Raw genomic sequence first — 12,483 nt, 5'->3', positions numbered from 1 at the left:
GGAGGAGAAGCGGGGGAGAGCCCCCGGTGTGACTCCTGGTGTTGCAGGCAAGGGATGGATGTGCCTGTCGAGAGCCAGCCCCGTCAAGAGCTTCATGCAAGCTGTGCGCTGCCTCCTCTGCCAAACTTTGCCAGCCTTTTTTAACAGCGTCCCCGAACAAGGCTTTGCCTCATTCGCACCCTCCTTGCACCCCCCCACCCATCTGCCCACACTGGGAGACAGATGCCAAAGATCCCCGCTCAGATGAAGCAGCAGGTCACCAGGTCAACCCCCCTTCTTTTGGCGGGAGCCAGAAACCCCACTGCCCACTCCGGAGGGGCTTTGGCTTCCAGCACGTTGTTCCCACGGGGCAGGGGCCACAGGAGCGGGGAGCCCGTGAGCACCCACGGCGGGAAACGTACAACAGAGGGGTGGCGAGCTGGGCACGTACCGACGGCGGGGCCTGGCAGCCAGGGAGGCAGCGACCCACGGGTGACTGAGTGCCCCTGCGAGGTCTGTGCTGCCGGGCACGGGGCGGGGAGTAGGGGCGGCAGGGAGCCAGCCCGGTCCCCTGTACCGCACAGGGTCGTGGTTGTTCCCACCCCCCCCCGCCCCGTCTCACTCCTCACCCGCCGGTAAGGGGCCCCCCCCCCCCCCCGACGGCAGCTGCCCCGCACCTCGCCCCGGCCCAGCGCCGCGCCCGCCCCATCCCCGGGGGCCGCCCCGGGAGGGGGGAGGCCGCTGGTCCCCCCGCCCCGGCGAGCCCCATCCCGGCGGCGGCGGCGGCGGCAGTGCCCGCGGCGGGGCGGGCGCAGGGCGCGGGGGGCGGGCGCGGGGCGGGGGGAGGCGGGGCGGAGGCGGCCGGAGCCCCCGGGATCCGCCGGCACCTCCCGGGCCCGGCACTCGCCGCCGCCGCCAACTTCGGCCGGGAGTCGCCCTCGGTCGCCGCCGTTCCCGGAGCCCAGCGCCGCCGCGAACGACGGGGAGGGCAGCGCCGGCAGCCTCCCCCCGCTCCCCTCTCGCTGCCGGCGGGGGGGCTCGGCCCGGCGCGGAGACGGGGCCGCGGCCCCCGGGGCAGGTGCGTCCCCTCGCGGTCTCCGGACGCCGCGACGCCGCGGCGAGGGGCGCGGAGCCCCGTACCCGCCGCGGGCGCCCGCTCACCTGCCGCCGCCGGCGCCCGGGGACGCGGCGCCCGGGAGATGCAGGTAGGAGGCGGCCCCGGGCCGCGGCGGCGGGGAGGGCGGCGGCGGCGGCGGCGGGAGGAGGAGGAGGAGGAGGAGGAGGAGGCCGAGGGGCGGGAGGTGCTTCGCCGTGCGGGACGGCGCGGCTCCCCGGGCCCGTCCCGTCCCGTCGCGGGGCCGGACGCCTCTCCCGGTGACCCCCGAGGGGGCGCGGGGAGCGCCGGCGGGGTCTCTGCTTTCTCCCAAGCCCGGGAGACGCGGCCGCCTTTCTCCGCCGACCCCCGGCAGCGCAGCCCGGGAGCGCCCCCGGCCCGTGGCGGGGGGCCGCGGGGATAAGGCGGTTCGGGCTGCCCGGAGCCCCCGCGGCCGCCGGCCCCGGCCGGGGAAAGGGGCCGTCGGGGGTCGCGACCGACGGGGATCCGAGTCGCGACCGTCGGGGGTCCGAGCCGCTGCCGCCGCCACCAGGCAGCAGCTCCCGGGTGAGCCCCCCACGACACGGAGCACGGGGAGAGGGCTGGTTGTGGGGTGGCCTCGGCGGTGGGAGAGACCTGCTCTGGCAGGAGAGGGGCTGCTGGGGGGTGAGCGGCCGTGCTCCGGCAGAAGGGACGTTGCTGGGGTGCAAGGGGTGCTCCTCTGGGTTGGCAGACGTTGTGCTGGTAAAACAGACGTTCCTCGGGCCCCACGGACGTGAGTTTGGCAAAACAGATGTTGCTCAGGCAAGACGGATGTTACTCGGCGTGGAGGGGTGTTGCTCTCAGCTGAGGGCCTTTGCTCAGAGCAGTGAGCACAGTGGCTTTCCCGGGAGCACCGGAGCCCCCGGCCCACACCGTCCTTCTCACCCGCGTGCCCGCGGTGTGGCAGCACGTGCCGTCACGGGCCACAGTCCGTTGCGTGGGAGAAGGTGCTTGTGTGCATGGAAACGCAGATGAGTAGCACCAGCGTGCCCAGTCTCATGGTACCAGGGCACGAGCATCCCAGTTACGTCTGTAAGAAACACGCTGGTTTATGAAACTTGTATTTTTTTCCTGGGAATTGTGGTGTAATACTTCCCTTAGTGGTACGGGTGAAATGGTGAAATAACTCCCCCAATCATATTTTCGTATGCTGTGATGCACTTGGTTATTTCGTGTTTTTCGTACTTTTCTGGGGCCACCAGATGAGCGTCCTTGCTGAGCTCTCTCCAACTTTCACCTGCCTCTTAATGCTTTCCAGCCCATGCTCCAGCATGTGATCATCATCACCCTTGCTCCGCTGCCTGCACCCGCGTACTCACCCGTTCATCTTTGGCATTGGGTTTGGTTTTTTTTTTTTTTTGTGACGGAGCTGTTTCTCACAGATATACCAGCATTTATGTTCTCACTTCATTTTCTTCATAGCCAAAAACACGGGTGCACGCACATCACGTCCCTCGTGTGCACCTGCACGTTTCTGATATAACCTGCCCTTCCATGCTTCACCCACACATGCAGACTGTCCTTTGCACCAATGCCTCCTCACCTGCCTACCTGCCGAGGGCTCTTCCCTGTTGCCCTCTATTTGGGCTTTTGTGCCTGCACAGCCTTGGGCACACACGTGTGATGGGCATCTCCCTCCTTTACATTCATCGTCATCCGTCTGTCCCTTTGGAGACTGTCTGGTACATCCGTATCTCTGACGTCTCCCCCACCTCCTCCTGCAGCTGGGAGGTCTGCAGGGGGGCACCAACACTCAGGCGTAAGCCTGTCTTTGCCCTTCCTTCCCCCGTTTGCTGCCGGGCTTCGACCCATGAGCTGAAGCGACCGCTTTTTCTGGTGGTGGCAGGTTTAACCTACGGGCACCTATCTTCTGTCACAAGCACAGATGCCGTTGTGAATGCAGGACCAAGCTGCTCTTCTTCCCAGAAAAGAAAGAAGCAGGCATTCTCAAAGTTGTCAGGAGGGACAGACTCCGCTTAAACCAGTGTGCTGGGTTTATCCCAGGTGGAGGTTGGGCACTGCAGGAATTCAGGTGGAATTTTTTTACCCTAAGCGTCCAACGTATGGGATGAGTTGCCGCATGTGGCAGTGAAGCTAGCCCAAGTAATTGTTTTGTCTTCTCCTACTTCTTTAAAGAAATTAGCCAGGGATATGAAGAGAAAAGCATGAGGCTGAACTGCCGGTGCGGGGTAGGAGCCAGAGCTGGGGAGGCAAGCGGGCCCCATTCCAGCCGTGGGTCTTCTCTGTTCCCTCGCTCAATCGTGTTTTTATGCCCAGGAGCATCAGCAAGAGGTTCTTCCCTTTCAGAAAGGAGTCCCTCCTGGGCTCCTTCTGTGCCTGCAGCATCAGCACACCTCTCCTCTCGCTAGCTGTAAGCAGCCCCTGCCTCCTTTCCCCTGTCTCTAGTGCACGTGCAATGAAAATGTCCTCCCATGTGTGACTAAACTCTGTTGAGGGAAAGCTGAAATCATGACTGCAGGTTCCCAGCCCTGAGAAGTCTTCACTCTTGGCCCCTTCCCTCCCAGTTCACCAGAATTCATTGCGTCAGTTGAAAAAAAATGGGAGTTTTGGAAGAACTGGGTGTAAAAACTTGAGGGGTCCTGTTATTTTCAGGCAGTAAGGTATGTCCCAGTTGTATTTTCCAGACTTATTCTGCAAAGACCAGATACAAACCCTTTTAAAGAAAAATTTACATTCTTGTGTAGTGAAGCCTCCAGGAGCTTGGACTTTTAGGAAGAGATCAAATATTGCAAAATTTAAAAAAAAAATGTAGTAAATCAGTCCAGTCACCTCTAATGCCATTTGTTCCTTTCTCTAGGCCAGGAGGCTTCTCTGTTTCTGGACTGCTTCAGATCTTGAGTCTTTTGTCCTGAAGTTGTTGGGTTTGGGTTTCAAGGCATACAGGGAAAACAGTTCTTTTCTGAAAACTGCATGATTGCTCATTTGAATGAATATAAATTGTTTCTATTCATAAGATCTTTTTTTCTAGTGGCTGATCAAAGTTCAAGTGAAAACCATTTCATCATTTCAAAATTAATTGGACAGACACACAATAAGTGGTTTAGAGAGACTTTTAAACACAGTACTTTTAAAATCAAGATGTGGATGTCCAAGGCATGTAAGACAGGGCAGTCCATGATTTGCTTCCATTTTTTTACATAGAAAGGGACCTTTGCTTGCTGGAAAAAAGGCATACAGTCTTCATTAAAACTGAAGGCAGCGCAGAGAAGGGTCACGGGGAATTTTTCCTGAACTGGAAAAAATCCTTTTCTAATTGGAGCTTTAAGGAACGTGGACCTAGGAAGTGTTTCAGAAAGAAAATTAAGAAGTAGCGTGATGCGATACCTGAGCGCTTTCAGCGGCACTGAGAGTAGATGGTACTTGAAGAGCTTTCTAATTCAAGAAGAGACCTTAAAGCATGTGGCTGGGCTTTTAAGCTCTGTTCATTCATGTTAGAAACTGGCAACATTTTTAACAGCAGGGTAATTAACCATTGGAACAAACGACAAAAGGCAGTGTTAGCTTCTCCAGCTCTTAAAATCTTCAAATAAAGACTGAATGTCTTTTAGGAAAAGACGCTTTAGTGGAGCGCGAGTTCTTGGGTTCACTGCAGAGATAACTGGCTGAGACTGTAAGGACAGAATTACAGACAAGACCAGACCCTGTGATCCGCCACCCCCTTCCAAACTTTGGCTTAGGCCTTGATAAAGCTTACGCAAGCCTTCCCCCACTCTGCGTGAGGTAGAGCAACGGGGTCACTGAAAGCAGAGTGTCGTTTTTTGGCACGGCGGTTTCCACAAAGTAGGGATGATGCTCCCGTGTACCTCGTAATGGTCCGGTCGCTCCCGCGAAAGCGCTTTGCCAGGGGAGCCCCACGTCGGTGGCAGGCTGTCCACACGTGGGGATCCTTCACCTGCCCTTGGGAGCCGCGAGCTGGGCAGTGAGGTTTGGTGGCTTGCAGCAGGAGGAAAGGAGTGCTGTGTGTCCCCTCCCGTCCTTGGGGTCTGGATGACTCAAGCTAGAGTCTGGCTGAGTTTGCAAGGCTTTAACTCCTTGTTCTTGGGTTAAGTGTCGTGAGCAGTCGCCGAGCCTCTTCTTTTACCCCTTTTCCCCTCCGAAAAGGAGCTCAGCAGGGCTCTGGCACCCAAACAGCTACACTGACACTGCAGCCCCCGTGTTGCTGGTTGGGTTTTCCCTGGTACCCTTCCTTTGCACCGTCCCCTTGCAGCGTGCGTACCTGGGACTGCGGCTCTCCGCAGACTCCAGTGTCCTGCACGCTTCTCTCAAGAGCTTCCCCACTTCCCGGGGGATGCTGCCTGGCAGGGAGGTGCTTGGAACAAATGATGGCGGGAAAAAACATCCATGCAGTTGAGTGCTCCCCTACCTGCTTGCCCCCGACAGCCCTATTCTGCCCCAGCCCGCAGCTACAGCCCCCCAAAAGTCGTTGGTGTTTTTTTTTTTTTTTTGGGGGGTGGGGGGAGGGATGTTCTCCCCAGGGCCTGGCAGCAGAGAACGGTGAGGTCTGTGTGAACCCCATCTCTTCCCCTTGGTATGTTTACCTGTCTAAATTTAACTCCCCAGCTGGCTTCATCCATCCTAAGCCGACCTGTTCTCTTGTGGCTGAGCTGTGGGTCTGGCTCCTGCTGCAGCGTTTCCTGGCTGCCTCGGGCTGGTGGTTTGCTGCTCGCTCCCTCTCTCCGGCGGATGCTGGCTCTTTCGAGGTCCCCAGCAAGCCAGTCCTCCCCGCTTGAAGGTTTTATTTTTAAATCTGGCTACACAGCCCTCGGGACTAGAGGGTCCCTTGTTCTCTCATCCCGGGTTGCTCTGAGTATTTACTTTGCAGTGGGATTCAGGAAATCTCCCCTTGTCCCGCTACAGCCCACAGCCGTTTTCCTTCTGGCTGTGGTTGCTCCCAGATGGAGACCAGGCATGTGGAGGAGCTCCCTGGCCATCTCTAAAGGGACAGTGCCTCTTTCTGTCCCTGTCGGGACCCCAGTGGTGGGGTCATTAGGTACTTCCCCATGGAGGCATCTTTCTCATTTCACTTTGTTCAGAGCTGGGCTTCCCTGAGCTGGCTTTTGTCCTGGTTTGGGAATCAAGTGGTGTGCCCCTTGGCTTCAGAGGAGCTGGAGGGAGAGAGAAGCAAGGCAGAGGGTGTGCTCCTCTTTCTGTCGGAATGGCCAGAATTTGCTTTCTCTAGAGTTTCAGAGTTTGGGGCAGTAAATATGGCCCGACCTGGCAGCTGCCTTCATCTAAATAAAACCATTGGGCTCAAATCATTCGTGTCCTGCCTAACCCTGCAAGAGACTCCTAATTGATCTCTGCTTTTCCGGGCATGCCTGCTTGTCGTGTAGCTAATGCTGTGGTCTACCACATGAAAGCGATGGTTTGAATGCTGGCCTCCTCTGTCACTCTTTGAGCTAAGCTGGTGGCCTTGTGCTTAATACTCTTGTATTCAGAGGAAAGGTAATGAAGGCCAAGGTTTTCAGCAATGACTAGTGATTTGGGGTATCCGACTTGAAATGCTGTCAAAGGTCCTGATTTTTTTCTGAGGTTCAGCTATTTCTGATGCTTGGGCAGGCTTAAGTAGTCTGGACTTGGTTACTCAAAATGACTAGTCCATTTTTCAAACCTTCATCTCAGGATCTGAAGCAGAATTAGGCAAAACAAAATGAGATAAAGTAATGCATGATGTAGGTCTCTAGCAGGGATACTCAAATGGAGTGTGTCTTCCTAGAGTGGGAATTGGTTCGCGGCTGGAGAGCTCATGGCAGTGTTGTGTGCAGAGGTTTGAAAAAGAGTTCTTTGTTTAGCTTAATTTGTGGTTTTCAATAGCTCTTGGGAAAGGCTTCAAGGGTTTGATAGTTTTATCTTAGGGAAAGGAAAGGAGAGCAGCATTGTCATTTTATATATCTAGATATAAAGATGTGTGTTTATATATATATATATATATGAAGTTTAAGTCTTATTTTATTTGAAGCATTTGGGGAAAGTATGTTTTCTGTAAATTCTTCCACCTCAGTTGGAAATGAAGGAGACTGAAGTGGTTGAGTGGAGCTTGTGTTTTGGATTGTTTTTTTTCATCATTAAGGGCAGAGGGTTAACAAAAATCATACCAATACTAGTATTTCAGTGGTCTCCCTAAATTTATCTTCCTTTTCCAGTTGTCGTCTGTTCAGCTTCTTGGATGGTCTGGTATCATTGTTTCACTGAGTCCTGAAGCATTGTAGCACCTCTGTTATAGACAAGTTGGAGTTCTAAAGCAAATTAAATTAGAATCTCCCTTGCTTAGCTGTGAAAACATTTCTGAGCTTTGTTATGCATCAAAGAATGGCGAGAGAAACATATGAGCCCAAATATGTCTTCATTAATGGAGCATTTTTCAGAAAAAATCATTTTGTGTCTGCCGGGTTCATTACTCTCTGAGGTGTTCCTAAGTACTCTGAAGTTGTCTCTAATCATAAAAAATTGATACCGTACAAAAGAAAATGAAGTTCCTTTTTTTTCCTCCTCTTTTTACGGATAGAGCAATTCTAGAAGTTTCCTTATTATATTCCATGGCCCAGAGTTGTTAATAATTACTATAAATATTGGTCCTGGAAGAATGTCAGGGTTTTGTTCAGTAAATATTTTGCCATTATCATTTCTGTGTCACAGCTGGGAAGGTTTGGAGTATCCTGTGTCTGTCATCATTGTCGATTCTGCCTGGCTTTACATCTCTGAAAACTAACTGAAGCTTTACAATCTCGTATCGAGACAATGCGGATATTCATGAGGTAGCCCCCGTACTCTACATGCTGTAGAGGAAGCTTCTGGTTCTGGACCAAAACGTCAGCTCTTGCTCCAGTGCGTGGTGTGTACAAACCAGATTTCTCACTGACATCTGCAGCCCTGCGGGTGGCTGCAGCTGGTTTTCCACCTGCAGAGATTTCGCAGCCTGCCGACCAGGTAGAGCAGAGTGAGTGCTCCTGTGAATTATGACCAGTTACCTGTCCCAATTTCTTTTCTGTTTTTATAACTATTCCCCATTTCCACCTATTCTTAACAAGCTGTTTGGGAGTTTTGCCAAAGTACAAAATGAACTTCTATTAATTTTTTATTAATGGCAAGAAAGTTTTCAGCTGGGTAGGAAGCTTGGTAAGTGTATCACTGTTTATGTTCAGTTTTTACTGTAGCTGCACAGGCTTTTTCAGCATCTCCGCTCTTTTCCAAGGAGCTTGCACAATCCTGAAAGGCTCGAGACCCGCTTGTCTTCTCCATAGCATGCTGAGATGATCTAAGAGTGAGTCTGTATTTCTGCATGACAGTTGCACTCAAGTGGCATAAAACCCGATTGCACGTAACAACCAACCCTTTTGTCCACAAGGCATGTAAAACTTCTGTATCTTCTAAGAAAATTATGCCATTTAGGTTGGACTCACCCACCAGGAACAATTTACTCTGATCAATCTCTGCCTGAATTTGGCTGCTTGTGTTGGGTCGTGTCTACGGTAGAGCGGTGCCGGCACAGCTGGCCAGTGCTGGGCTTTTCTCCCCCCACAGCTGTGACACCTTTCCAAAGACCATGAATGAAGGCAGCAACAGCTCCTTCTGCAAGCACATCTGTGGCCACGCGGGCATCTTTGTCAGCACAACGGTGTTCACTGGGATGTTGGGAAGCATGTGGGGTTTTTTTGTTTTCTTTTTTTTCACTCCACGAACTAACAAAATTTTATGGGGTAAACTTGAAAGTCTGGACCGGGCCCTACTTCCAGACACCAGATAATGTTTCTAAGTCAGGCATAAAACCAAGCTACAAGCAATAGGAAAAGTGGTTACATTTAGACAGAGTTAGTTTGTGTTAGCTAAGCCTAACTTTATGGACAAGGCTTATCTAGAAAATGTGTTTTAAATACATTAGAGATAGGGTTCAGTAAGTTCATTGCCACTTCTGGTAAACCTGTGTGGGATATGAGTTGGTGAACCTTGTGCTTCATGCAGTCGATCCCAAGCTGAGCAGATGGAAGGTGAGCATCACAGCATGCCTCTGAGCTGGCAGGGAGGGCTTTGCCTGTCACCTGTACCAATTCCTGCGCCTCCCTGAGGCAACAGGGAAGATTATCCTCTTAATTCCCAGCTGGTGTGGTAACACGTTCTTCCTCCTGGTAAAAGAGTTGGTGATCTTCACAGAGCCCAAACCCATTGTCCATAGACAGGGAAGGACTATCCAGCAGACCTGTGTGCCAGAGGACATGGGTATCTTTCTAAATTCTGCCTGGGACTGAAAGAGCTCAAAAGCAACACCCATTCCCAAGTTATGGATTGTCATTCTGAAGGTCCGTCAGTCTAGCAGATGCTGCTCTGATGTTGTAAGCCATGGAGCCGCTAGAACACGATCCATTCCCCGTTTGGGTCTCAGGCAGATGTTGCTGCTCTGCTCAGCCACAGTTGTGACTCCACCTAAATACATTTTACTTTTCCTTTCAGCTCCTCTGCCCAAATATGCAGGAGCCTTTGGCTTTTAATACCAACATTGTCATATCAAACTCATCCCTTGGTCCTGGCACTCTTTCTGTGGTAGGGCTTTCTCTCAGCGTACCTCAGCATTGTGCTGAGTGGATCTACCAGACTGTCTTGATGGCTTGTAATCTGAGGTCTTGCATCTGTGACTAGTTGCCGTAAATTGACTTGCTGTGTGGTTTTTGTGCTGTGCAGACTTGCATGTTCATAGCCATTGTCCCTCGTGTCCGAAGCAGCAGACATTAGTGGCGTAGTTGCCTTTTCAGTCAAAGTTTACAACCCCGTGTTTGGGATATACTGCTTTCTCTCATTGTCCCCTCTTTCACAGAAAAATGGTTGGTTATTTCTGTGCAGGGCAGAGGTTTCTGGTAGTTGTACGTCTGCCTGAAGGTGTCTTCAGAAACTTTATGGATTCCTGGAGTTGGAGTTAGGCTTTTGTTTGTGTTTTTCTGCAACAAATTAATATTATATAAGTAACAAGTGATTAGAGGTAATTTTATGTGTCCAGAAGCACATGTGCCTTTTCCTTTCCAAGGTTTTTCAAAGCCGATCTTTGAAGAGGTCTGTAATCTTGTATGCTGATGAAGAGATGCTGCTTTGGAGGGCATCTAGGAGTACCCTCAGACCCCACTCCTCATCTGTGTGCAAAGCAGGTTTCTGTTTGTCCAGTACTTATCTGGAGCTGTGGACACTTTCCCCTAAATTAAAATCTCTAATTGTTCTGTAGTATTTCAGGTTCCTAAACAAGTCTGGGTGCGGGTATGCCAAATTCCTGGACTTATATAAGGAATCTCTGGTGTGTCCCCAGTGTAGATATGCCCATTATGGACATCTATATGCTTGGAGCAAATGCCCAATCTTCAAGCAGCTAGACAGACAAACATGGAGCTGGTAAAATAAAAAGGCTTAAATAAGAAAATATGGTTTGGTCTAAACTGAAATTTTCAGAAGAAAAACACATTTTTCCATAGTGGTGTTTCAAAACCTAATGATTTTTTTTTTTCCAATTGGCATTCAGACTTAAATGTCATTTTAAGTTGAACCTGAAACAAGAGTTTAAATTTCAGGTCAACATCCCAGAATCTCTCGTTTTGGATCAACATTTAATTTTCATAGAATCATAGAATACCAGGTTGGAAGGGACCTCAAGGATCATTGGGTCCAGCCTTTCCTGGCAAAAGCACAGTCTAGACAAGATGAACCAGCACACTGTCCAGCTGAATCTTAAGTGTCCAATGTTGAGGAATGCACCACTTCCCTGGGGACACTATTCCAGTGACTGATTGTGCTCATTGGGAAAAATCTTCCTTTTGTGTCCAATCAGAATCTCCCCAGGAGTAACTAGTACCCCTTACCTCTCATCTTTTCCATGTGACTCCTTGCAAAAAGGGAGTCTCCATCTTCTTTGTAGCCACCCTTTAAATACTGGAACATGGTGATAAGGTCTCCCCTAAGCCTTCTCTTCTCAAGGCTGGACAAACCGAGTTCTCTCAGCCTTTCCCCACGTGGAAGGCTTCCCAGTCCCTTGATCATCTTTGCATCCCTCCTCTGGACCTTCTCCAGCCTGTCCGCATCTTTTTTGTATCGCCGGGACCAAAACTGAACACAGTATTCCAGGTGTGGCCTGAGAAGCGCTGAATAGAGTGGGATGATGACTTCTCCATCTCTGCTGGTGACACCCTTGTTGATGGAGCCCAGCAGCCTGTTGGCTTGCTTTGCCACAGCAGCACACTGGTCACTCCTATTGAGCTTGTTGTCCACCAGGACCCCCAGGTCCCTTTCCCCAGAGCTGCTCCCCAGGCAGGTAGGTCCCAGCCTGTGCTGCACTCCTGGATTATGTTTTCCCAGGTGCAAGACCTGACACTTGTCCTTGTTGAACCTCATATGGTTCTTCAGAGCCCACTCTTCCAGCCTATCCAGGTCTTCCTGCAGGGTGGCTCTCCCTTACAAAGGGTCCACTTCCCCACTCAGCTTGGTACCATCAGCAAACTTCATCAGGGTGCACCTGATCCCATCATGCAGATCACATATGAAGATATTAAACAGAGTTGGGCCCAACACCGATCCTCCCCACTTGTGACAGGTTTGAAAAAGAGCTGTTTACCACCACTGTCTGTCACCCACCACACAGACCACTTGTCTAGACCAGAATGCATCAGATTCTCCTGGAGGAGGCTGTGGGGAACCGTAGTGAAAGCCTTGGAGAAATCCGGGTAGACCATGTCCACCACTCACCCCACATCAACCAAGCAGGCTACTTTGCCGTAGAAGGTGACCAGGTTTGCCAAGCACGATTTTCCCATGGTGAATCCATGCTGGCTTTTCCCAATCATGTGCTTCATTTGACTTGTGATAGCCCCCAGCAGGATTTGTTCCATGACTTTCCCAGGGAATGAAGTAAGACTGATGGTCCTGTAGTTTCCTGGATCATCTTTCAAGTCCTTCTTGTAGGTGGGGGTGACATTAGCCTTCTTACAGTCTTCTGGGATGTCCTCCAATTTCCACAACTTCTCAGAGATTATGGAGAGTGGCCTCGCAATGGTGTCAGCCAGCTCTCTTAACACCCTCGGGTGGATATCATCAGGGCCCATTGATTTGTAGGGTCAAGCTCCTGTGATAGTTCACATGCCAACTCTTCCTTCAGTGACACTGGGTCTGTGTTTGCATCGACCTGGATTTTTGTTCCCAAGGCCTGGGGCTCAACAGTGCTGGTAAAGACAGAGAAAATACTGGTAAAACATTTTTGAATGTTTTGTTTCCTAAAACATTTTTGAATGTTTTGTTTCCATCAATAATATCTTGAGCTTTTTCCCCCCCACATTTTCAAATCAAAAGTGTTTGGAATTGTTCATGGCATGAAATAGTATAAT

The 12,483-nt window shown here is 51.4% G+C and overlaps 1 protein-coding gene across 2 annotated transcripts in view; it reads left to right on the top strand.

Moving 5' to 3' along the window:
* Positions 1–855: 855 nt before the first annotated feature.
* Positions 856–12,483, top strand: part of WNT5B (Wnt family member 5B) — a 75,871-nt gene continuing 64,243 nt past the window's right edge. Inside the window, exon 1 of one of the 2 annotated variants that reach the window (XM_042795401.1) lies at positions 856–1,184. In XM_042795401.1, the coding sequence (XP_042651335.1) occupies positions 1,179–1,184 (6 nt within the window). In that variant the 5' untranslated portion in view covers positions 856–1,178. Of the gene's footprint in view, positions 1,185–1,615; positions 1,640–12,483 lie in introns of those variants that run through there. The other variant, XM_042795402.1, reaches the window with a different exon arrangement.

This window comes from Tyto alba, unplaced genomic scaffold, assembly GCF_018691265.1.
Source record: "Tyto alba isolate M040663 unplaced genomic scaffold, T.alba_DEE_v4.0 Super-Scaffold_21, whole genome shotgun sequence".
Classification (NCBI taxonomy): Eukaryota; Metazoa; Chordata; class Aves; order Strigiformes; family Tytonidae; genus Tyto; species Tyto alba.
Note: the sequence above shows the minus strand (reverse complement) of the source record. Positions and strands in the feature narration are given on the sequence as shown.